General features: G+C 44.5%; 1 protein-coding gene across 1 annotated transcript; it reads right to left on the minus strand.

Annotated features, from left to right (window-relative positions):
* Positions 1–864: 864 nt before the first annotated feature.
* LOC100664021 (mas-related G-protein coupled receptor member H-like) lies at positions 865–25,209 on the minus strand. Its single transcript, XM_010598873.3, is given in 4 exon segments — positions 865–1,013; positions 1,099–1,290; positions 3,728–4,002; positions 24,216–25,209. Coding segments are annotated over 4 exon segments (1,572 nt in total). The 5' UTR covers positions 25,172–25,209.

The raw sequence follows: 25,209 nt of genomic DNA on the forward strand, positions 1-25,209 counted from the left end.
TTGTGTCATCTGCATAATGCATGTTGTTAATAAATCTTCCTCCAGTCCTGATGCCCAGTTCTTCATTCAGTCCAGCTTCTCGTATTATTTGCTCAGCATACAGCTTCAATAGGTATGGTGAAAGAATACAACCCTGACGCACACCTTTCCTGACTTTAAACCACTCAGTATCCCCTTGTTCTGTCCGAACAACTGCCTCTTGATCTATGTAGAGGTTCCTCATGAGCACAATTAAGTGTTCTGGAATTCCCATTCTTCTCAATGTTATCCATAATTTGTTATGATCCACACAAGTCGAATGCCTTTGCATAGTCAATAAAACACAGGCAAACATCTTTCTGGTATTTTCTGCTTTCAGCCAGGATCCATCTGACATCAGCAATGATATCCCTGGTTCCACCTCCTCTTCTGAAACCAGTCTGAATTTCTGGCAGTTCCCTGTGGATATACTGCTGCAGCTGTTTTTGAATGATCTTCAGCAAACTTTTGCTTGTGTGTGATATTAATGATATTGTTCTATAATTTCCACATTTGGTTGGAAGGCACTCTGACCTCTAGGGTCCCTCTAAGTCCAAATGGACTGAATGGCAATGGATTTGTTTTTTAATGGAACACAATCTAGATCATACTAATGCCTCCTGGGAGCTCTCCTTCCCCCTCTTCTCACCCTCACAGGCACAAGCAGGATCTTGAAGGCAGATCTGCTCAGAATACTTCCGTGGACTCTGCACCAGGGTCCCCGAACCTCCAAGGGGGAGGGGGTCCTGACGCCTCTGCCTTCCCAGTCTGATCATACAGCCTGAGTGCAGACCTCAACTTGCTTGTGTCCCCCCACCTCCTGCCCTCACTGCGCTCCCTCAGAGCTCAGTTCGCTGACATCTTCCTCGTGGTTTTCGCCTGTGGCCTGTCACTTCCACCCTGGTCACCTCTGAAGCTCAGGCTGGTGCCCAGGTTCGTCCAGACTCCCCGTGTGCGTTTGGAGCCCGCGTCCACCGCGGCGAGGCCGCCTTGCCCTTTGGGATGGGGTCTGAACTGTTAGTGCTGCTCACGCGAGGTACTTCACAGGTGAGGCCAGGTGCTAGTCACTGAAGACCTGACCTGGTCCTGCCTCTGCTGTCGGGGGCGTGGGCGGGGCCAGGGCGTGTGGGCGACGCCCAGGGTTGGGCGGGGTCGGCGGGTGTGGGCGTGATTGGCGGCCTGGGCAAGGGGGGTGGGGTCCCCCCCGGCTGAAGCCAGCGGCTGTGGGCGGGGCGAGAAGGGACATGGGTGTGGCCATGGCCGTGGCCTGGGCTGGTGGGCGTGGGCGGGACGGGGGCGTGGGGCGGGTGGCTGCCTTGCGTCATTCCTTCTGCACCCCCCCATCTTCCTCCAGGCCTTGTTCTGTGGGGGGTGGGGAGGGGGGTCCTAATCAAATGGTCCTTGCTGTCAGAATTTTGAACCTTGTTTCTTTGTAGTTTAAACTATCTTCATAACATTTTTGTGTGAGAAAGTTTTTGACTAGAAATAAGTCTTAAAAATTATCTTAAAATTAGCTAGCCTTTCTCTTTGTATCCTTCAACTGCCTTTCATTTTCTCTAAAAGATACAGAGGTTCCTGTGATTCAGTGTTACTACAGAAAGCTTTTATCTCTTTCTGTCGTCTTTACTCACATTCAGTGTTTCTCCGGGTACAACATGTTTTGCTGGATGCCATCCAGTCGGTTCCAACTCGTGGCGACCCTATATGCAACAAGGAAACACTGCCTGGTCCTGTGCCATCCTCGCTATCATGATGGTGGCTGTAAACTTTGGAATACTTTTTGACCAGGGAGAAAGCAAAGCCTGTTACTCTCTGACCATTAGGCATGCTTGGTGTCATATATATGTTTGTCTGACAATCCCATGCAGTCCTAATTAAACTTTCAGGATTTTTTTTGATGGTGGTAGTGATTTGCCAAAGTATAAAATAGATTTGGAAAAGTCAACAGGTAATCAGGAAAAGTCTGAAAAAGTTAACCAGGGTGACTTTGCCCTGGCTAACACTGCATGCTGCATTGCTCTCAGGTATTCGTTTTCCCCATTTGAACGACTTTAAGATGGAGATACTTCTTGCAATCAATGGTGTGTCATAGTTTAATTGGCAGTATTTTCTTAAGGTACCTGACCTAAAATGGTGCAGCTTGTAATTGCATGTTACATTTGAGGAAACTATGGTATCATAAAGCTATAATGAATACGTTGTGGGACTAACCTAGAAATAGAAAGAATATAGGTATAGAGATCGACTGCATATAGGAATTTTGCTATGATAAAGGGGTTATATTAAATCTGAGGGAAAGATAAATTTAACAAGCTTTGGAAGTTGGCCATTTAGAAAAAAATAGAGTTGATCCTTAATTTGGCCTTTATACCAAAATAAATCGAAGACAGTTCGTAGATTTCAAGATAAAAAAAGTATATAAATAATAGAAGGAAATAAACATTTACTCTTGGGATGAGGAATGCCTTTCTAAGCATTAAACAGAAGCTTAAAATTGTAAATGTAAAGGCTTTCTCTTGTTTTTCTGTATTTTCGTTTTTGTGTGTGTGCGATGAGCATGCATTTCTATTATTTTAACCATGAAAATATGTTTTTAAAAATGATATCTGTGTTGAAAATAGAAGTGTCCCCTCCTGCTTGGGGGAAGGCCTTCTGAGATATTTTGTAATGCTTAATTTCATTTAATTCCATGCAGTCACTCCTATTTGATGCCGTAAGAAATCATCGCAAACTTAGTGGCTTAAAACAACACAACCGTGTTGTTTTAAATGGTGATCTCCTTCCAAAAAATCAGCCATTGGAAACACAGTTATACTCTGACACACATGGAGGTGCCATGAGCCAGAGTCGATTCAATGGCAACTTTTTTGTTTTTTTTCTGTCAGTTAGAAGTTCTGTACACACAGCTCACTGGCCTAAAATAAAGATATCGGCAGGGCTACGTTCCTTCTGGAGGCTCGAGGGGAGAAACCCTCGCTTTTTCTAGCTTCTAGAGGCTGCCCACATCCCTTGGTCGCGGCCTCTTCTGCTGTCTTCAAAGCCGGGAATGCTCGCTCACTCTGAGCCATCTCCTGACCACAGCTGGGAAAGGTTTTCAGCTTTAAGGACCCTTGTGGTTACACTGGGCTCAGCCGGGTAATCCAGGCTACTCTCCCATCTTGAGATTCTTAATCACATCTGCAAAGTCCCTTTTGCCAGGTAAGGTAACATGTTCTTAGGTTCCTGGGATTAGGATGTGGACATCTTTAGGGCCATTATTTTGTCTACCACACTGCCTAGTAACATTAATAGTTATTAACCCCGTTGCTGTTGAGTCGATTCTGACTCTTATCGACCCTATAGGACAGGGTGGAACTGCCCCATAGGGTTTCCAAGGCTATAATCTTTATGGAAGCAGACTGCCACATCTTTCTCCTACAGAGCGGTTGTGGGTTCAAACCACTGACCTTTCGGTTAGCAGCCGAGTGCTTAACCACTGTACCACCAGGGTTCCTCTTACATTAAGTACCTGCTTATGTTTTTTTTTATGTTAGCTGTCATTGCAATCTTATCAGGTGAGGAGTATTATCATCCCAACCTTATAATGAAGAAGCAGAGGCTGGGTGTAAACCTTGGAGATGGTGACTGCAAAGCCATTGCTGGTGGCGGCACCACACTATTGATACCGTCTTCTGGAAAGTTCTTCCCAAAACTCTTCCAGGGTGCTTACCTAGCCTTGGCTTAACGTCAGCGCTCGGGAGCTCACGGGCACAGGTTCCCTCAGGGGCACGGGCTCCCTCAGAGGCACGGGCTCCCTCAGGGGCACGGGCTCCCTCAGAGGCACGGGCTCCCTCAGGGGCACGGCCACCCTCAGGGGCACGGCCTCCCTCATGGGCACGGCCTCCCTCAGGGGCACGGCCTCCCTCACGGGCACAGGTTCCCTCATCCTTCCCCGGTTCCAGGCTGAACTCGCCGTCATCGGTCATCGGCCTGCGTGCCTTTTTCCTGAGAAGATTCAGATCATAATGTTTTAGCTGCTGGTGACAGCATTTCTGGGGAGAAGAATACAGGGGGAGAGCCAGGGGCTCAGCTGGCTTGGTTGTTTCCATTCTGTCCCTCGTCCGTCTGCTCTGTGCACCAGGCTGGGGGCCATGTGACACCCCTCACACACCACTCCAGCCCTCCCTCTGCCCACTCTGTCTTCCTCCAGCCCTCAGAGGTGGTACAGCATGGGCCAGTCCCTGGCGTCCCCTCAGTCACCAACCCTCGTGGGAAATCGCCCCAGTGTTCACAAGGACTCTGCCAAAGGCCCTGGCTCAGCCTAGAAAGTGGAGAGGTGCGAAGATGACTTCTCAGGGTGGCTCGAGCCCAGGGAAAGCTGTTCTAAGTTTAGCTCCAGCTGTGGGGCTGATGCTTTTGCTTGCGAATTTGCAAAGGTCCCTTCAGCCTGCCCTGGACCCAGTTCACCTGCTCTCGTGTCCCCAGGATGCCAGGGGCCACCGGCTGCGCGGTCCCAGGGAAACCTCGCGCTCACCTTTGAACTGGGATGCCGCGAGCACCTTGACAGCCAGAGGTTTATCTGTACTTTATTAAAAACAGTAAAGGAATAAAGGAAGGACTCGTTCTCACACAGCCCTCATCCCTCTGCACTTTTTCCTGTGCCTGCCCAGCATTTCCACAGTCGACGCTGGAGTGGGTGTTCCCACATTCCACAGAGGGTTACTGAGCACCTGGGAAGTACCTGCTGCTGGAACCACAGCACCCCCAATGCTCAAGAATGGCAGGAATTGGCACTCTCGTGGCCAGTCAGAGGATGAAGAGGATGAAGGGCCTGGTAGGTCCTAATGCCAGCTAGGAGGGATGGCCGGGTTACAGTTTTACACAGAGTGCTCCAGGAGAGGCTCCCAGAGGTAGGGACTGTCATGGATTGAGTTGTGTCCCCCAAAAATATGTGTCAACTTGGTTAGGCCATGATTCTCAGTATCATATGGCTGTCCTCCATTTTGTGATTGTAATTTTATGTTAAGAGGATTAGGGTCCGATTGTAACACCACCCTTACTCAGGTCACCTCCCTGATCCAATGTAAAGGGAGTTTCTCTGGGGTGTGGCCTGCATCACCTTTTATCTCTCAAGAGATGAAAGGGAAGCAAGCAGAGAGTGGGGAACCTCATACCACCAAGAAAGAAGCTTCCTGCGCCTGAGAAGCTCCTCGACCAGGGGAAGATTGAGGACAAGGACCTTCCTCCAGAGCCCAGAGAGAGAGAAAGCCTTCCCTTGGAGCTGACACTTTACTGTGAGAAAATAAACTTCTCTTTGTTAAAGCCATCCACTTGCGGTATTTCTGTTATAGCAGCACTAGATGACTAAGACAGGGAGTGTGAGTGAAAGCCCAGTGGAGAGAGGGACTGAGTTCCAGGCTGGTGCCCAGCAAGGGGGGCAGTGTAGCTGAGCTGAGCGAGCGAAGAGGAGGTCAGGCAGAAATGGAGGCCGGATCAGGTAGGGCTGGTCTCGAGCTAACCTCGGCTTCTACTCAGAGAAGATGGGAACACTGGAGGGCTTTGAGCAGAGGAGTGATGTGGTCAGGCTTATGTTTAGAAGGATCACTTAGGTTGCAGTGTTGGAGGGAGGAGGTGGGCATGGAAAGAAAAGGGAGGCTGCCACCGGCCTATGGGGGAGGGACAGTGGTGACCAGAGTTCCTGGGTGGTGCAAATGGCTGACACTCAGCAGCTGACTGTAAGGTTGGAGGTTCAAGTCTACCCAGAGGCTCCTTGGAAGAAAGACCTGGTGGTCACTTTTGAAAAATCAGTCACTGAAAGCCCTATGGAGCACAGTTCTACTCTGACACACACGGGGCTGCCGTGAGCTGGAGCTGATGGCAACTGGCTTTTTGGTTACACCAACACACTCCTGGCTTCCTCCGGCACGGGTGGGAACGGCCGTTTACCTCTCCCTGACATCTGATTTGGGCATTGGGCTTGGAAATCGAGCCAGTCGCAGGTTGCTTTGGTTCCAGGCTCCTGTGCCAGGGCCACTGAGGACGGTTGTGTGTCTTGTCTCCTGTGCTCACCTTGTCTCTCTAAACTGTCCCCCTGGTGTGGGGCTATACCCATCTGAAGAAGGGGAACTATTTCTGAATCCACAGAGAGAGGCTGGCCAGCCTGGGGGTGCCCTGACTGAGGCCTTGTCGGCAGCAGGGAAAGTGTCCTGTACAGTGTGGCTGAGTTCATGTCATTCTCCCGGGGTTTGGGGCCAAAGTTCAGCTCCCAATGTTGAGTTGCTTTGTCTGCTGTGTCTGGCTTATGGCACACTTATGGGGAAATGTCATTGGACAAGGAGGTTTGTGAGTATTTATGGGTTCCTTGGTTAAGTGCCCTAATGATATCATCCTTTAATTGTACCCCATGATATTATTTCTAATGGAATTTCTGACATTTGGCTGGGAAATTGAGGACAAATGGGGCCCTCCCAGTGTTCCTTAAAAAATGTACTAAATTGGTGGCTATTTACTTCACCTTTGAATCACACTTGTGGTAAAAACCAAGACATACATTGGTGTTTGGAAAGAAAATATGAGAACTTATTCTTAAAAATTTCTACTTTGTTTTATACACAACATATTAGAATATGTAGCCCCCCAACTGCTGTCAAGTCAATTCCGACTCATAGCAACCCCACAGGGTTTCCAAGGCTATAAATCTCTGTGGAAGCAGACTGCCACATCTTTCTGCCATGGAGCTGCTGGTGGTTTCAAACCACTCATCTTTCGGTTAGCAATCAATCGCGTTAGCCATTGCGCCACCAGGGTTCCCAGAACATGTAGCATATGTATATAATTTACAAATAAGTATGCACACTCAGGGTTAGTGTCCAACCTTTTTATGGAGATAAGGGGACATGATGAAAGTAGTTTGGAGACTGTTTGCTCTGATTACCCCCTCTGCTTTCAGTGTCCATGTTGAGTTTCACTGTGGATAACACAAGCTTGGGATACTGACACAGAGCTAATTGCACCTGGACCTGTGGGTGGTTGTTGGGAAGATGCTGATGAAGACTGATGCTGGCTCCTGGGCGAGGTGGCTCCCTTCCTGGCCCGCTTCCCTTCAGGTATATTTTGGGTGGAACAGAAAAGACGCTTTACTGCCAGGCAGGTGAAGTTGCACAGCTTCGTGGGTGGAGTAGATGTTCTTTCTCTAGCCATAAGTGGGAACAGAACTTTTGCAGCAGTAAATCTCAGCTGACCAGCTTGATCATCTCTAACAAAGCACTTCCTGATAAAGGCCAAAGACTACAGTTGTGAATATAGATTGAACCTGAATGTGAAGAAAACAAAAATCCTCACAACTGGACTGATGAACATCATGATAAACTCAGGTGGTCAGCAATTTCATTCTGCTTGGATCAATAGTCACTGTCCATAGAAGAGCCAAGAAATCAAAGGACGTATTCCATTGGGCAGATTTGCTGCAAAAGACCTCTTTAGAATATTAAAAAGCAAAGATACCACTTTGATGACTAAGGTGCGCCTGATCCAAGCCATGGTCTTTTCAGTCGCCTCGCGTGCATGTGAAAGTTGGATAGCGATGTCGTAGTGAATAAACTACAAGTCTGCTTAAAAGTAAAAAGAGCTTTATTATGGCAAAAAGACATTTTGCAAAACAGGGAAACACAGTACTGGGACAAATCCAACAATGTGCTCCCATGAGCCTCAGTGTTACAGAGGCTTACGAGGGAAAAAACCCTGAACAGAAGGGTACAGCTAAAACATTTTTGATTGATTAACATTTACAAAGTTGCAGATTTCAGGGTCTTGGTTGACTATCCTTGCAGGGGTTGACCTGTTTTGCAATGGTGGCTCCAGGTGACAGAATTTTGGTTGACTACTAAAATCACATGTTTCCTGGCATCCAGATATCGCCAGCCTATGTTACGCTGAGTTACTTCAGCGTTATAGTGGGGAGTGAGTTCTCTTGAAATAGAAAAGAGTTTGTTGAAGGAATAGGGTGAAAATGCTAAGTATTCTAATGCTCAAAAAGAGAAAAAGCGTTTTGATACAGAAAACTTATTCTAATTTAAGTCTTAAGGGAGGTAATCTTCTCAGAATCAGCTTTGTTGCTAAAGTCACATGCTTACCACAATGGCTAACACCTGTGCACACCTGAATCTTGTTGTTAGGTGCCATTGAGTCAGTTCCAACTCATAGTGACCCCATGTACAACAGAATGAAACACTGCCTGGTCCTGCGCCATCCTCATAATCGCTGCTATGTTTGAGCCCTTTGTTGCAGCCACTGTGTCAATCAATCTCGTTGAGAGTCTTCCTCTTTTTCCAAGACCCTCTACCAAGCATGATGTCCTTGTCCAGAGACCGGTCCCTCCTAATAACATGTCCAAAGTATGTGAGATGAAGTCTCACTATTCTTGCTTCTAAGGAGCATTCTGGTTGTACTTCTTCCAAGACAGATTTGTTTGTTCTTCTGGTAGTCCGTGGTATATTCATTATTCTTCATCAATGCCATAATTCAAAGGCATCAATTCTTCTTCTGTCTTTCTTATTCATTGTCCAACTTTTGCATGCATATGAGACGATTGGCTTGGGTTAGGCACACCTTAGTCCTCCAAGTGACATCTTTGCTTTTTCACACTTTAAAGAAGTCTTTTGCATCAAGTTTGCCTAATGCAATCCGTTGTTTGATTCCTTGACTGATGCTGAATAATCTCTACTTGGCTGTTACTAACCACAAACTCATCTATGAATACAGCAGGGTGGGAAAAACCATATTTTTCTGTAGAAACTGCTTGTATCTAGGTCAGAGGTACAGTAGAAAATTTTTACAGACAGAAACTGCATTTTAAAAGTACAAAATGGATTCCCTTAGGACAAAGAGGGATTTGGCCTAGACTTCAGCCAAGAGCCCCAATCATATCTAGAGTTTGAGTTTTTGGAATGCTTTTTCTCAGTGAGAAAGGCAGACAGAAGCAGAACTGAGGCATTCAAATTGTGGTGTTGGCAAAGAATACCGTATTTTATCAAAAATAATATGTGCATTTATTGTTTTGGCAAACTATGCAACCCCTTTGAGCATTAGCTTCCTATGTTCTATGCAAGTTACATGCATGTGCATGTTATTTATGTGGGTATGCTATTTGTGAAAAATACAGTAAATTATTATTATTTTTTTTTTACGAGAAGAACAAACAAATCTGTCTTGGAAGAAGTGCAGCCAGAATGCTCCTTAGAAGAGAGGATGGAGAGACTTCGTCTTATGTACTTTGGACATGTTATCAGAAGGACATCATTGTTGGTAAAGCAGAGGGTCAGTGAAAAAGAGGAAGACCCTCAATGAGATGGATTGACACAGTGGCTGCAACAAAGGACTCAAACACAGCGATGACTGTGAGGATGGTTCAGGACCGGGCAGTGTTTCATTCTGTTGTTCGTAGGGTGACTATGAGCTGGAACCGACTCGGCGTTACCTAACAACAACAATGGACCACCACCACCAACAACAAAAAGCCGAACAAATTAGTCTTAGAAGAAATACGACCAGGATGCTCCTTAGAAGTGAGGGTAGTGAGACCTTGACAGATCACTAGGAAAGGACATCGTGTTTGGTAAAGCAGAGGATCATTGAAAACAAGGGAAAACCCTCCATGAGATGGACCGACACAACAGCCACAGCAATGGACTCAAACATACCAATAATCACGAAGATGGCGCAGAACTAGGCAACGTTTCGCTCTGTTACACACGGGGTCACCATGAGTCCAAGCCAACTCAGCAACTGAGAACAACAAATCAGGTTGGAAAGAACTGGAACTTACTAGTTATCATATTTTTGTTTTGGCTTTTTGTGTGTGTGTAAAATTATTGTTTATAAAAATGGCACAGAAGTGAATCCAACAGTCACACTTCATTTACATCGTCAGCAGTGAAAGTTATTCTAACACTATAGAACTGAATAAGAATACCAGCTTCAATGGCAGCTGTTAAGCACTAGTCGCATAAGTTACACCAGAATGGGCAAATATTGCCCAAGTAAATTTCTTTGTTAAAGTCGAAACAGGTTAAAGGCCATTCATGGTCAAGCACAGAGATACAAATCTTTCACAGCCCCATCTATTTGTGTTTGAAATACATGACCTTTCTCCCAACTTGTGGTCTTACACTTCTGTTTTACAGAGTCCCAAAGGAAAATACAGAAGAAATCAATACAATAGAGGTTAAATTAATTAAGAGTAACATACAAAGGTATAATTAAGATAAAGTAAGGAAAGCCAAAACGTTAAAATTAGAAAACTTGCTTGCTACTTCTTAGAACAAGTCCTACACTAGGAGTGAGATAAAATATATGATTATTTTCAAGTAGATTACTTTAGGCAGCAGATTTTGAATAGTCCTAGCATGAAAAATCATTCAACTTGCTTCTTATTTAATTTAAGCTTTTAATCAATTCTTCCACATAAAGACCTAATCACAGAGCGGCCTTGGGCTCGTGAAGTTCAATTCTGTACAGCCGGAAGCACAAAGCTCCCTGCTGTCAATTGGAATCCAAGCTTCCACAATCCCACTCTCCAAAGTCACAGCATGAGTGACTGCATCCCCAAATTTACCTTCATTGCGGGTTCTAAGGGCTAGTCTGAGAGCTTCCTACAAAGCTTTACTCTAGATTTTTAAAGATTTATAGATATGTTCCTACCCCCCAGGAATTTCGCAAGGCACAAACTCAGGTGTGCACAGTGTAACTCCCTTTATTATCTATAACTCAATTTAATTCCTTGCGGCAAACTCCTGGTCTGCCCAGAGCAGAAAGCATCATCTAGACAGCACCAGACAAACCTCACACGGTCAGGGCTTCTCTTTGTTTCCCAGAATCTCTGCTGATCCACTCACTTATTTATTCCATTTAACAAATTGTTACTGAGCCCCTCCCCTGTGTCAGGCACTGGGCTAGCCTGGGAATGCAAGGATAGGGAGCTACTCTCACAGATCTGATGGAAGAAGGATAGGAGGGTGGGAGACAAATGTTAAGAAAATTAACACAGAAATAAGTAATAATTACAAACTGTGATGAACATGGTAAAGGGAAAGCTCCAGGTGCCACGCAGACAGTGTAGAGTGATGGGAAAACCTTAGACTTGGGGAGAAATTCCCCAGGGATACTTTTCTGGGGAAATGCCACCTGTTCTGAGACCTGGATGATGATGGGGCTGTGCACACATTTATTTGACCTTGGGAGAAAAGCATTTAAGGAGGATAAACAGTATGTAAAATCGCCATATGAGAGAGTTTTTTTTAAAAAAAGAAACAGAGGTGTAATAATAACTATTATTATATGGGACATTACATCATTTCACCAAATCCTGACAACAAACCTAAGTGTTACGGATGGAATTGTGTCTCTGAACGAGATATGTTGAAGTCCTAACCTCCGGCACCTGTGAACATCACTGTCTTTGGAAATTGGGTCTTTGGAGATGTTATCAGTTAACATGAGGTCTACCGGAGTGGGGTGGGTTCTAGTCCAATATCAGTGATGTCCTTATAAAAGAGAAGAGACACAGAGAGACACAGAGGAAAGATGGCCATGTGAAGATGGAAGCAGAGATTGGAGCGATGCATTTACAAGACAAGAAGCCAAGGATCACCATGGCCAACAGAAGCTAGGAGAGAGGCATGGAACGGGTTCTCCCGCAGAGCCCTCAGAAGGAATCAGCATGGCCCGACACCCTGATCTCGGACTGCCAGCCTCCAGAACTGTGAGTCAATACATTTCGGTTCTTACAAGCCACCTAGTTTGTGGTACTTTGTTACAGCCGTCCTAGGAAGCGAATGCAGGTAGGTATTAATGCTGTGGGCATTACTTTTACAATCACATATTTGGAAGTGGCACAGTGGTTAAGTGCTGCGGCTGATAACCAAGAGCTCGGCAGTTTGAATCTGCCAGGTGCTCCTTGGAAGCTCTACGGGACAGTTCTACTCTGTCCTATAGGGTCGCTGTGAGTCGAAATCGACTCGATGGCAATGGGTTTTTGGTTTATTTGGAAGCGCAGAAATGTACTTTGATCATTCCTCCATTATTAAAATTAACTCAAAAGCCCCCATTTCCTCTAAGTTGTAGGGCGGTAGGTACTCAATCTTACCACTTCAGATAGGATCAGTCACTTGTGATGTAAAGCTTAGTCTCAGGATTCCCCTTCCTCCCTCTTTCCCATCTCCCTGGCCAAGATCTAAGCTCCTGGGGACAGGTCTGGCTTGTGTTCCTGCATGGGAAAGGGCATCTGGTCCTCCGTTCCCGTCCCCTGGCTTCTGTTGAAAAGCCATTGGCATTTTTCCTGTCTCTCACACGCTGACCTTTGCCGAGGCCCCACATCCTGGCTTGGGCTCTGGGTCACTGGGTTCTCTCTCACTGCGTCTTACTGGTCCCAACTCTACACCTCTCAGGACCGCCAGGTTTGCACAGTCCCCTTGGGGGTGTGCTAGCCCTAAGTCCATCTGCCCTAGATCATTCCCCGCCCCAGCCCCGCCCTGCTACGTTCTGCTGTCCATCACCAAAGGCAGGTCCCTGGGGGCCCTGTAGAGAGGTTGAAATTGGGAGGGAGGGATGAAGGAGCCAGGTGTTTCTTCCCTTCACACTTGACTCTGAGGCTTCTTGGGCAGCAGCTGCATAGCCCTTGTGGCCCAGTAACACCCTCCTCCCTTTGCCCTCCAGGTGAGGGTGATGGTGATTTTCTGTCGCTAGTCTCCCGGTTCCCTCACATCTCCTGTGTCTTAGTCTTCTGGGGTTGCCATAGCAAAGCACCACAGACTGGGTGGCTTAAAACAATAAATATTTATTTTCTCACAGTTCTGGAGGCTAGAAGCTAGAATTCAGGGTATTGACAGGGGCATGTTCTCTCCGAAGGCTTTAGGGGAAGACCCTTCCTTGTTTCTTTCAGCTTCTGCACCCCCAGGCATCTTTTGGCGTTCTTTGGCTGGTAGACAAGACCTCAGGTGGTGTCTTCCTCATGTGTGTGACTTGGTTTCTGTGTCTGGTTTCCCCTTTATAAGACACCACTCAGAAGGGGTTGGGATTAGTACCCTCCCTACTCTGGTATGACCTCGTTTAACATAACTGATGACTAAAGAACAACCCTATTTCTAAGCAAAGTCACACTCACAGGTACAGGGGTTAGGACTTCAGCATGTCTCTTTGGGACACTGTTCAATCCGTAATACCTTGTTGGGCTTTTGGCTCTTCCATCATCTGTATAGACCCTGTTGCATAGAATTCCCTTAAGTGGTTCTGTTTTCCTGATTAGGCTTTGCCTGAGACAAGGGTCCAAAACTCCTGCCCTAAACTCATCCTCGCTTCTTCTTCTCTGCGGTTGTAGCCAGGGGTTTGCTATGAAGCATGCGTGAAAGATCCTATGCTGCTCCCGGAAAGGCACCCTGTAGCCAATCTACTCGGGGTTCCGTTTTCTGTAGTCCTTCCTTCCTACTGGCATAAGATACTCAGAGACCTTTCATCTTAAAGCTCTGGCTCCCCACAACCTCAGTCAGTAGATAACTTATCTCTTTTCAGATGGAAAGATCATTCCTTTGCCATCATGCATTTTTTTTTTTTGACTCATAATTTCCCTTGTAACCTCCGTGCAGAATTCAAGAGGCGCTGTTATAGATGTGCCATGCCAAGTCTTCACAATCATGAAAAAAAGTATGTAAATAAACCCCCTTTCAAGAGCCAGCCTTTGTAAATCAAAAGCACTTTGGCTTTCATAGAGTTCCCTCTGCTCTGTTTTCCCCAAAATTCTATGCAAATTAATCTCAGCAGCCAAGAATTTGACTTTTTGGTGGAGCTCTGCCCTACGTCCCCTGGGACAATTAATATCTCTGGCTTTGATGGATGGCTGGAGGGCTGTTGTGTGAGGGGGCTGGGAACCTCAGCTTAAAAATCTCCAAAATCTATCCTGTTACTTTATTGTTATCAGTCTTGGAGTAAACAGCCAGAATGGTTTTTAGACCAGTGAATGGTGAGACTTCATCTTGCCTACTTTAGACCTGTCAACAGGAAAGACCAATAGCTAGAAAAGGATATCACATTTGGTAGAGGCTTAGCAAAAATGAGGGAAATCTTCAATGAGATGGATTGATTGATGGCTGCAACAATGGGCGCAAGCATACCAATGATTGTGAAGATGGTACAGGACCGGGCAATGTTTCTTTCTGTTCCATATAAGATCTCCGTGAGTTGGAGCCAACTCGATGGTAATGAACAACAACAACAACTTTATTGTGCCATTTTACAAACGAGAAAACTGAGAGAAGTTTTTCTCTTCATCTCCTACCAGTTGATTATTGACAAATCAACATCAATTTTATCTCTTCTATGGTTGAGCAAATTGTGTGTCAGTTCCTGGTTTGACAAAGACAGTTGGGAATTAAAGAAAATTCCTGATCAAGCGGCAATGAAGTTGAGGACAGAAGAGACCACCCAGAGTCTTCTCAGATAAAAATCTTATGTATAAGAATTATGTGAAGTATTCTTTGAGATACTCTTCCCCTCATCCTGTTTTTACTTCGAGTCCCCTCTACCCAACATGGGCAGCGAGACAAGAGGGCAGTTACTGTTTTAGAAGTGGTCAGCAGTGACTGACCTGGAGAAACAAAGACACATTCTTCGCTTTTAAACTAAAAGCCAAGTAAGACAGGAATGATTTGAAAGGCTGTCCTATTTAAGGAACCCGCTTTCCCTCCACCCATTCTCCACCTCTCACCCTCAGACCAGATACCTCAGGAATTGAAGAAAGAAAAAAGTAGTCAGAAGAGAATTGGGAAGTTTAGATTTTAGGAAGTTTCTGGATCCCTGGAACTGGGCAGGGACAGAGTGGGGTTGATGATAGGAGCCCACATCCCTCAGAATAGCTACGGAGCCAATTCAAAGGACTTGAGATGCCAAAATTTCTTTGATATACTATGGAGGAAGGTAACCCAAGGCTTAGGGAAACAACGTTGGGGTGGGTTTATGATGAATGTTCTGCTTGTTTACTGTCTTGGTCATCTTGTGCTGCTGTAGCAGAAATACCACAAGTGGATGGCTTTAACAAAGAGAAGTTTATTCTCTCAGTCCATTAGGCCAAAAGGCCGAATTCAGGGTGCTGGCTCCAGAAAAGTCTTTCCATATGGGCTCTGGAGGAAGGTCCTTGTCATCAGCCTTCCCTTGATCTGGGAGCGTCTCAGTGCAGGAACCTCAGGTCCAAAGGATGCGCCCTGCTGCCAGCTCTGCTTTCTTGGTGGTATGAGGTTCCCAACTCTCTCCTTGCTTCCCTTTCCTTTTATCCCTTTTAAGATAAAAAGTGGTGCAGGCTACACTCCAGGGAATCTCCCTTTAAAAGGGACCAACGATGTGACTTTAGTAAGGGTGTTATAATTCCACCCTAGTCCTTTTTAATGTAAAATTACAATCACAAAATAGAGGAAAACCACACAATACTGGGAGTCATGGCCCAGCCAAATTGATACACACATCTTTTGGGGGATATAATTCAGTCCATGACATTCACCTACTGTGTTCACTGTGAGGACCCAGAAGACACTATCTTCACCAAGTCTTGTTGTTGTTGTTGTTAGGTGCTGTCGAGTCAGTTCTGACTCATAGCAACCCTATGTGCAACAGAGCAAAACACTGCCCCGTCATGTGCCATTGTCACAATCATTTTTATGCTTGAGCCCATTATTGTAGCCACCGTGTCAGTTCATCTCATTGAGAGTCTTTCTCTTTTTTGATGACCCTCTACTTTACCAAGCGTGATGTTCTTCTTCAGGGATTGATCCCTCCTGATAACATGTCCAAAGTATGTGAGAAGAGGCCTCACCATTCTTATTTCTAAGGAGCATTCTGGCTGTATTTCTTCCAAGAAAGATTTGTTTGTTCTTTTGGCAGTCCATGGTATATTCGATATTCTTTGTCAACACCACAATCCAAAGGCATCAATTCTTCTTCGGTCTTCCTTATTCATTGTCCAGCTTTCGCATGCATATAGGGCGATTGAAAACACCATGGCTTGGGTCAGGCACACCTTAGTCTTCAAGGTGACACCTTTGCTTTTTAACAGTCTAAAGAGGTCTTTTGGAGCAGATTTGCCCAGTGCAATACGTCGTTTGATTTCTTGACTGTTGATTGTGGATCCAAGGAAAATGAAATCCTTGACAATCTCAATCTTTTCTCCGTTTATCGTGATGTTGCTTATTGGTCCAGTTGTGAGGATTTTTGTTTTCTTTATGTTGAGGTGTAATCTATACCGAAGGCTGTAGCTTTTGATCTTCGTCAATAAAAGCTTCAAGTCATCTTCACTTTCAGCAAGCATGGTTGTGTCATCTGCATAACACAGGTTGTTGATGAGTCTTCCTCCAATCCTAATGCCCCGTTCTTCTTCATGCATTCCAGCTTCTCAGATTATTTGTTCAGCATACAAACTGAATAGGTATGGTAAAAGGATACAATCCTGACACATATCTTTCCTGACTTTAAGTCACACAATATTCCCTTGTTCTGTTCAAACAGCCGCATCATGATCTGAGTATAGGTTCCTCATGAGCACAATTAAGTGTTCTGGAATTCCCATTCTTTGCAATGTTATCCATAATTTGTTATGACCCACACAGTCGAATGCCTTCAGATAGTCAATAAAATGCAGATAAACATCTTTCTGGTATTCTCTGCTTTCAGCCAGGATCCATCTGACATCAGCAATGGTATCCCTGGTTCTGTGTCCTCTTCTGAACCCGACTTGAATTTCTGGCAGTTCCCTGTTGATATACTGCTGCAGCCACTTTTGAATGATCTTCAGCAAAATTTTACTGATTTTACAAAATTTTATACCAAGCCTTAGAGAAATATATTAGTGAAAGGAGCATGGCCTCCCTGAGAGGGTTTGTAATGAGTGTTCTCTGCAGGCCAGCAATGTTAATGGGAGGTGCTGCCATTGACACATGGCCATTGAGCAGAATGAGTGAGCACTGGAGAAAGGGAAATACCTGTTCTCTCAGAAAAGGGGGAGGTTTCTAGACAGTGTAATTAAAAAAGTTGGCACTAATTCCTAGGGACCCAAAATGCCACTGTGGTCTAATAGAAGGAGTAGGTAAGTAGAGGCTTAGAGAGTGAAATTTTGGCTTGTTCCATCTGATTCAAATTAAACAGGATTGAAATAGGTGAATATGGATAGTACAGTGACAAAAGGGTATATTGTGCTGGACTGTGTGATGTATTTAAGCCTGGAAATTATATTTCCCAGAATCCCCTTTCCTATATGGTCCTGAGTTAAAGTTGGCCAGAAAAGGAACTCGTGAGAGATTTGGAAGACGGAAGGGAAGAAGACACCTTCATCCTGAGAAGGTTTTGTGGTCAAACAGAATAACAGACACAGAGGTGCCCATCAGGCTCCAGATTTTAGCTTGTCTTCCCAACTCCTGGCTCTGACAACCAACAGTGAGCCCAAACCAATCATTAAGCTCTTGGCTGGAGTTTCCACAGTGGCAACGGCTCCCTCATGCCCCCCCATGGGCTTACCATCTGTGCTCCCACCTCAGGGGCCTGACATGCACAGCTTCTGGAATTTTCCTTCAAGACCACTTGCACCAGTGCTTCGGGCTATTGTGGTTAGTGACTTCTAGCATCCTCTGACTCCTCTCTTCCAGACTTAGTTCCTCCTCATCCCATTGTGCCTTTAGCAGCTCTGTTTTTCTGACTGAGCCCTCACTGATACACACGTCTTATTTGTTGTAGGCATCATTGTCATTATGACCGATGTCCATATGGTCCCATCTTAGACTAGTGAGAACCCCTCCGAGCTGTCTCCTGTCCACTGTCCTTTTGACTCCACTGCAGCTGCCATGACTAATCTCTAAATAACTTTGCTTTACTCACTCTAGATTCAGAGTCAAATGACGTTTTTCCTCACTTCAGTCAGGTCTTTTCTCAAATGTTGCTTCTACCAAGAGGCCTTCCCTGGCTACCATCTCTAAAATCACAGCTATCTCTCTTTAACCCTTTATTCTGCTTTATGTTTATTTGTAGTGCTCATTGGTGCCTTACATACATTTCATTTTTATTGCTTATCTCCCCAGTAGAATGTAAGCTCCTTGAAGGTAGGGACTTTGCCTTGTAAAAATGGTTTGACGGTATTGTCAGACCTCCTCTAACTTCTTGAGGGGAAGAAGGAGCCACCGTCAGCATCAGCCCAAGGCTAATTGCTATGAAGTGAAGGTCAGACATGCCTCCTCCAACTTTTTTACCAATTTTGACACCAACTGTCCCTTCCTCGGCTCTTTCTACTTCTCTTCTAGGTTCGGTAATTTGTTGCAATGGCCACACAAAACTTACAGACAATACTCATGATTATGAGGTTTATTAGGAAAGTAACAGGTTACAATTCAGGATCAGGAAACACTCAGGATACAGTTCTTCAATCAGGACAGCCTCTTCTCAGCCATGCCCGGAGGCTGGCCTCTCCCTGGCCCTCGGCCTCTCGACCCTTTGAACCCCTCGGCCCGGTCTCTGCCCTGCTCAGACAAGTATTACAAAGCTCTTTAACTCCACCAATAAGTGCCCAGGAGCACTTCACTCTGCCTGTAAGCCTCGTCCCGGAGGCACTCAGCTCTCTCTTTCTCTGGGTCAGCACATCCACTGTAACCGCCTTGCTCCATGGGCTGGGAAACCCCCTGTGCCATCTCACCCTGGTTCTGCTGCCTCTGCTGCCACCATTTCTCTGCTGTTGTTTCTTGCCGTTTCTCACTGTCTCTGGTGTTACAGCTCTCTGTCTCCTGGGTCTAGGACATCCCTAGTGCAGGGACCGCAAGTCCAAATGACGCACTCTGCTCAATTCTCTTCTTCTTGGTGGTAGTCAGGTCCCCCTTTCCACCTCTGGGATGGCTCATTTTAAGCCTAGCAGGATGGCAAAACTGACTAATCCCCTCATTAGGGTTCCATACACTTTATTCGCATGGTCCCAATCCCTATAGGATTCCATGCACCTTATTTGCATTGTTAGCAAACTGTTCAGTCCCCTTGGTGGACCACAAGAACCTTATTTGCATAGTCTCACCCAATCATTTGGTGGATATTACAAGGCCATGGTGAGAAAGTCCATAAAAAAATGATCCATCGTACCACACTTGTTCCCTGTTGTGTCCTCAGTATCTGGAACAGTGCCTGCCATATGCAGATATTCAGAAAATGTTTTTTTTTTTTTATAATTTTTATTGTGCTTTAAGTGAAAGTTTACAAATCAAGTCAGTCTTTCACATAAAAACTTACTCTCCCCCTAATAAGACAGCCCGCTCTCTCCCTCTACTCTCTCTTTTCATGTCCATTTCACCAGCTTCTAACCCCCTCCACCTTCTCATCTCCCCACCAGGCAGGGGATGCCAACATAGTCTCAAGTGTCCACCTGATCCATGAAGCTCACTCCTCACCAGCATACCTCTCCAACCCATTGTCCAGTCCAATCCATGTCTGAAGAGTTGGTTTCAGGAATGGTTCTTGTCCTGGGCCAACAGAAGGTCTGGGGGCCATGACCACTGGGGTCCCTCCAGTCTCAGTCAGACCATTAAGTCTGGTCTTTTTATGAGAATTTGGGGTCTGCATCCCACTGCTCTCCTGCTCCCTCAGGGGTTCTCTGTTGAGTTCCCTGTCAGGGCACTCATCGGCTGTAGCCAGGCACCATCTAGTTCTTCTGGTCTCAGGCTGATGTAGTCTCTGGTTCATGTGTCCCTTTCTGTCTCCTGGGCTTGTAATTCCCTTGTATCCTTGGTGTTCTTCATTCTCCTTTGCTCCAGGTGGGTTGAGACCAATTGATGCATCTTAGATGGCTGCTTGCTAGCGTTTAAGACCCCAGATGCCACTCTTCAAAGTGGGATGCAAAATGTTTTCTTAATAGCAGAAAATACTTTTTTAATGGATGAATTAAAGTCCTGGTCAGGAGTTTCTGATGGATATTCTTCAGTTCCATGACTAAGCTGTGGTTGTCAAGAGCAGAGAGAAGGGATATAAGTAATTACTTTCTATGACTAGAAGAGGCAGGAAGGGTTTTTGGATGCTGGGACAGAAACAAAGGGCTACCGAGAATGAAAAGATAAATATCCCCCCATATTATTGTTATCAGAAGGGCAGTGGTTGTTCAGTGGTAGGGTTTTTGCCTTCCATGTGGAAGACCCGGGTTTGATTCCCAGCCAAGGCACCTCATGCTCAGCTGCCACCCATCTGTCAGTGGAGGCTTGCATGTTGCTCTGATGGTAAACAGGTTTCAGTGGAGCTTCCAGACTGACTTACTAGGAAGAAAGGCCTGGTGATCTGTTGCCGAAAATCAGTCAATGAAAACCCTATGGATCACAATGGTTCCATCCACAACTGATCATGGGGTGGCGCAGGACCAGGCAGTGTTTTGTTCTGTTGTGCATGGGGTTGCCATGAGTTGGGGGTTGGGGAGGGGGACATGACTCAGCTAACGACAACAAAGAGTTCTTTTAATAGATAATTGCCCTAAAATCTAAATACTGTCAGGATGAACATTTTAATTTAAATTTACTTAATTAAAACTAAAATGATTTTATTTCGGCAGATATTTGGCCCAAATTTAAATGGTCTATATCCAGTAAGTGTATACAGCAAGTGAACTAATTTATTTACTTAAAGGTTCATTTTGCAACCTACTGGTAGTAGTGGGCTCATTTGAAAGTTACATTGTCAAATTCAAGCTTTGTAGGGGCATTGTTAGAATTTTTCTATGATAACCTGCTGCCGTTGAGTCAATTCTGAATTGTAGCAACCCATATAGGATAGAGCAGAACTGCCCTATAGGGTTTCCAAGGATTGGCTGGTAGATTGGAATTGCTAAACTTTTGTTTAGCAGTTGAGCTCTTAACCACTGCGCCACTAGGGCTCCTTTTCTATGATAAAAGTGGTGGGCAATTGTTAACTTATGCTCTGAAAATCTTTGAGATCAAAATCTTCTCATAATGGACCACAATTACCACAACCTGCACCAGACTGAGTCCAGCACAACTAGATGGTGCTCGGCTTCCACCACCAACTTCTCTCACAGGGATCATAATAGAAGGTCTTGGACAGAGCTGGAAAAAAATGTAGAACAAAATTCTAACTCACAAAAAAAGACCAGACTTACTGGTCTGGCAAAGACTGAAGAAACCCTGAGACTATGGCCCCCCTCCAGGCACCCTTTTAAGTCAGCACTGAATTCACTCCTAAAGTTAACATTTCAGCCAAAGATTAGATAGGCCCATAAAACAAACAATAATACTGTAGCTCAACCATGTATGCAAGACTAAAAGGGCACACCAGGCTAGGGGCAAGGACCAGAAGGTAGGAGGGGACAGGAAAGTGGGACAAATGGAAATAGGGAGCCCAAGGCTGAGAATGGGAGAGTATTGACACGTCTTGGGGCTGGCAACCAATGTCACAGAACAATATGTGTATTGTTTCATAAGAATCTAATTTGCTCTGTAAATCTTCATCTGAATCACATCAAAAAAATGAAAAAAAAAAAAAAGAAATCTTCTCAGACATGCTCTATGCAGCTTTGTGGTCTTGATTATGTTTTGTTCACATGCTGGAGAAGATCCAGAAGTTTTCTAAGTAAAACCTGTCTCAACCTTCAAAGGTTTATTTATAGCCCCTTCTATCATTAAAGTGGTTCACCAAGACAGAGTGAATACTAATGGATAATATAAATAACTGCAGGTTTGGGGGAAAGATAATGATAGTGACAAAATAAAAGCAATAAGCAAACCTAACACCTGGTTGGTACATGGTCCTGTATAGTTGTTTAAGATAGGTCATAAATTCGTTCTGAACTTCCTGTCAGTCAAAGCGAAAAGAGAAAAATACTTCATAAGACTCATATTGTCCATACAAATCTCTAAAGAACACCTATTCCAGAGAAGGTACTTCTTCCTGATGCTGAGATGTCATAAAGAGGACATTGTGTGATGTGGTGGATAATGTCCTCAACTGTATCTCTTCAACAAACACAGTGAGAGGTTTATTATAACAATTTCTTACAATGCTTCTGAGGGCAAGACAAATATATATACCACCAAAGAGCAATTTTGCAAAGGCAGATGTTATTTTAATTTACATTTTTGATTACTAGAGAGTTTGAGCATTTTGCATGTTTATGGGCCATTTGTATTTGTGTGTGTGTATGTGTAAATTATTTACCATGTTCCCTACCAATTTATTTATTGGTGTCTCAATATCTTTCTTCTCCATTCCATTGAGTACTCCCTATACTATGGAATATTAATCAATCAATATATTTATTAAAAATGCTTTTTCTAATTTATGTTTTATGAAGCACATCCTTATCCTTTCTTAGATCTGTCCAGACACCACCAAGTCGTAATACACTGAGTAAAATTCCTGGTTGAGTGGCATTTCAACTTAGTGAGAACTTATTATGTGACAATCTGCTTGGACCACATGATTATCCCAGTAAGAAATGGATGGATGACCAGAATCTATAAATGGTCCCAGAGAGTGCCCTGAACTTAGTTGGTTTAAAATAGTGAAGTCCAGCAGCGGTGCCTTGGGACTATGGCAAAACATTTTTATTTTAATAAAAAAAGAAAACACCTCATTCCAACAAGAATTGGCAGCAGTCGAAACTAGCTACTTAGGAATGACTTGAGGACTGGTGCATGGTGGGCTGGGAGAGATTGTGTAACAGCTATTTGCTAAATACTCTGGAAAATATGTGTGTTTTTACACATCTTGCAAAGAAAGTAGTCTTCAGTATGTTACAATTTATGCATGAGTATATACCCGTCCCACACACACGCAAATGTGGAAATTTCCATGCCCGGGCAAAGCTACACTGATTCTGTTGAAGCTCTTTCTCAGTCTTATAGAATGACAGTCTGAAGGGGCTACGGGACATCTTATTTTTTTCCCAGCTCATCCGGGGGTGGGCACTCAGTGCTGTGAATGACGAGGATGTCTCTATAGAATTGTCCTAGCATCGCCTGTAAGTATTAACAATAATTCCTATTCCTTTCTAAGAAAAAAAAAACTTTTTCCTCTGACAAATAGGGGACACAAGATTAAAAAAAAAAAAAAAAAGATGCAAGTGAAAGAAAGTGGGGGAATGGTATTTAGGACAGCATTATAAAAATTTCAAAACATGACCTTTGAAAGACTGTCCTGGGTATTTCGGTTGCAAGTATTAGTTTGGGAGTCAGATTCCTTGAGTTCCATTTTGGCCCTGCCACATCTGAGCCCTGTGACCTTATGAAACTACTTAACCTCTCTAGGCCTCAGCTGTTCATCTGTAAAAGTGAGTGTCTTAGTTACCTAGTGCTGCTATAATAGATATACCACAAGTGAATGGCTTAACAAACAGAAATTAACTTTTTCACAGTCTAGTTTTTTTTTTTAGGAGCTTAGAAGTCCGAATTCTGTGCACCAGCTCCAGGGGCAGGCTGTCTCTCTCTGTTGGCTGTGGGGGAAGGCTCTTGTCATCCATCTTCCCCAGCTGAGGGGCTTCTCAGGGTAGGGACCCCAGGTTCAAAGTACATGTTATTCTCCAGTCTCTTGTTTCTTAGTGGTTTGAGATCACCCTATCTCTTTATTCTCTTCTCTCTTTTATATCTCAAAAGAGATTGGTTTAGAATACAACCTAATCCTTTAGATTGAGTCCTGACACATTAACATAACTACCTCTAATCCCACCTCATTAACATCACAGAGATAGGATTTACAACACTGAGGAAAATCATATCGGATGACAAAATGGTAGACAATCACACAACACTGGGAATCATGGCCTCGATGGGTTGACACACATTTTTGGGGGACACAATTCAATCCATGACTGTGGGATAACAACATAATCTCACAAGGTTGTTAAGAAGATGAAATGAGACAGTGTATGCAACACACTTAGTACGTGACCATTGTAAGTGCTCAAAAATATTAACGATCACAAAGTCACCAATGGAAAAGTATACGATATCAATAATGAATGGTGTCGTTATTATTAATTCCCAGGAGGAATTAAGGAATTTCTTTTTAATCTTATGTGAGCTACCAGGTTGGAAATTAGAGAAGTGGTTTCCCAAAAGTCTTATCATTTCACACACTGAGATAACATAGAATACACTTCTCTCAAGAGGTGTCCTAGTTGAAGGACATTGAAGTTGGAGAGGATTATGAAGAATTCCCACCCAAGCCTGGCATGGGTTTTTTCCTCAACGGCCCTTTGTGGTGCTTCTTTTAGGGACTTTCTGCTTTTCTTTCTCCTAATACTACCTACCACAAAATAGGCAATTGGGTTGACACTGCGATTGATAGTGGACAACATATTCAAATGAGGAAAGAAATGCCGTATAGATTCATCATGGCCATAGTAAGCCAGGATGAGCAGGGCCTTCATGGGCATGGCAAAGACAAAAAACAACACCACAGTGGCTGTGATGATGACATAGATCCTGGTTGGTTGATGTGGCTTCCGGTTACAGCCAACTTTGATGAAGAGGATCAGACTGGAGAGGACCATAAGAGGAACAAAGGCAAGGAAGATCAAGGTACATGAAAATATGTACATGTATCGACATTCTGGGAATTTAGGCTGCTTTTGCAGGAGGTAGAAGAAGTTCTCTAACCCAGACTCAAGGAAAGAAAGTGCCCACAGTAGGGTGTATGTAATGGCAGATTGGTGGCTTGGTCATTGGCACTGGTACCGGATGTGGTAAAGCACTGAAAGGCACCGTTCCACGCTGATGGTCGTGAGGAGGTGGAGATGCGTGTTGTAGCTGAAAATCACCAGACAGATGATGTAGTTTAACTGGATATCGTTTTTGGGGTGGTTTGAAATTATGCTCACCAGCTGCAAGACAGACATGCAGAGGAGGACCATGAAGTCAGCAATGGCGAGGTGCAGAATGTAGACAGTGAAAGGCTCCCTCTTGATGTAGAAAATGAGAAAAGATATCACAAGTCCATTCCCAGATACTCCCAGTACACAAATGAGCTGGGAAATGTAGACGTGACTGGCTACAGTTTTTGAATCTAAAAGAGGCTGGGTCACTTGCTCTGATGTCCGGGTTGCTTGATCCAAGGACTCATTCCTAGTGTAGAGTATGGATTCCAAAAGATTCAAGGTCATTGTCAATAGCTCCATTCTTGGGAAATCGCCAGTCTTCTCCTGTATACCTGTTG

This window comes from Loxodonta africana, chromosome 1, assembly GCF_030014295.1.
Source record: "Loxodonta africana isolate mLoxAfr1 chromosome 1, mLoxAfr1.hap2, whole genome shotgun sequence".
In the NCBI taxonomy this organism is placed as follows: domain Eukaryota; kingdom Metazoa; phylum Chordata; class Mammalia; order Proboscidea; family Elephantidae; genus Loxodonta; species Loxodonta africana.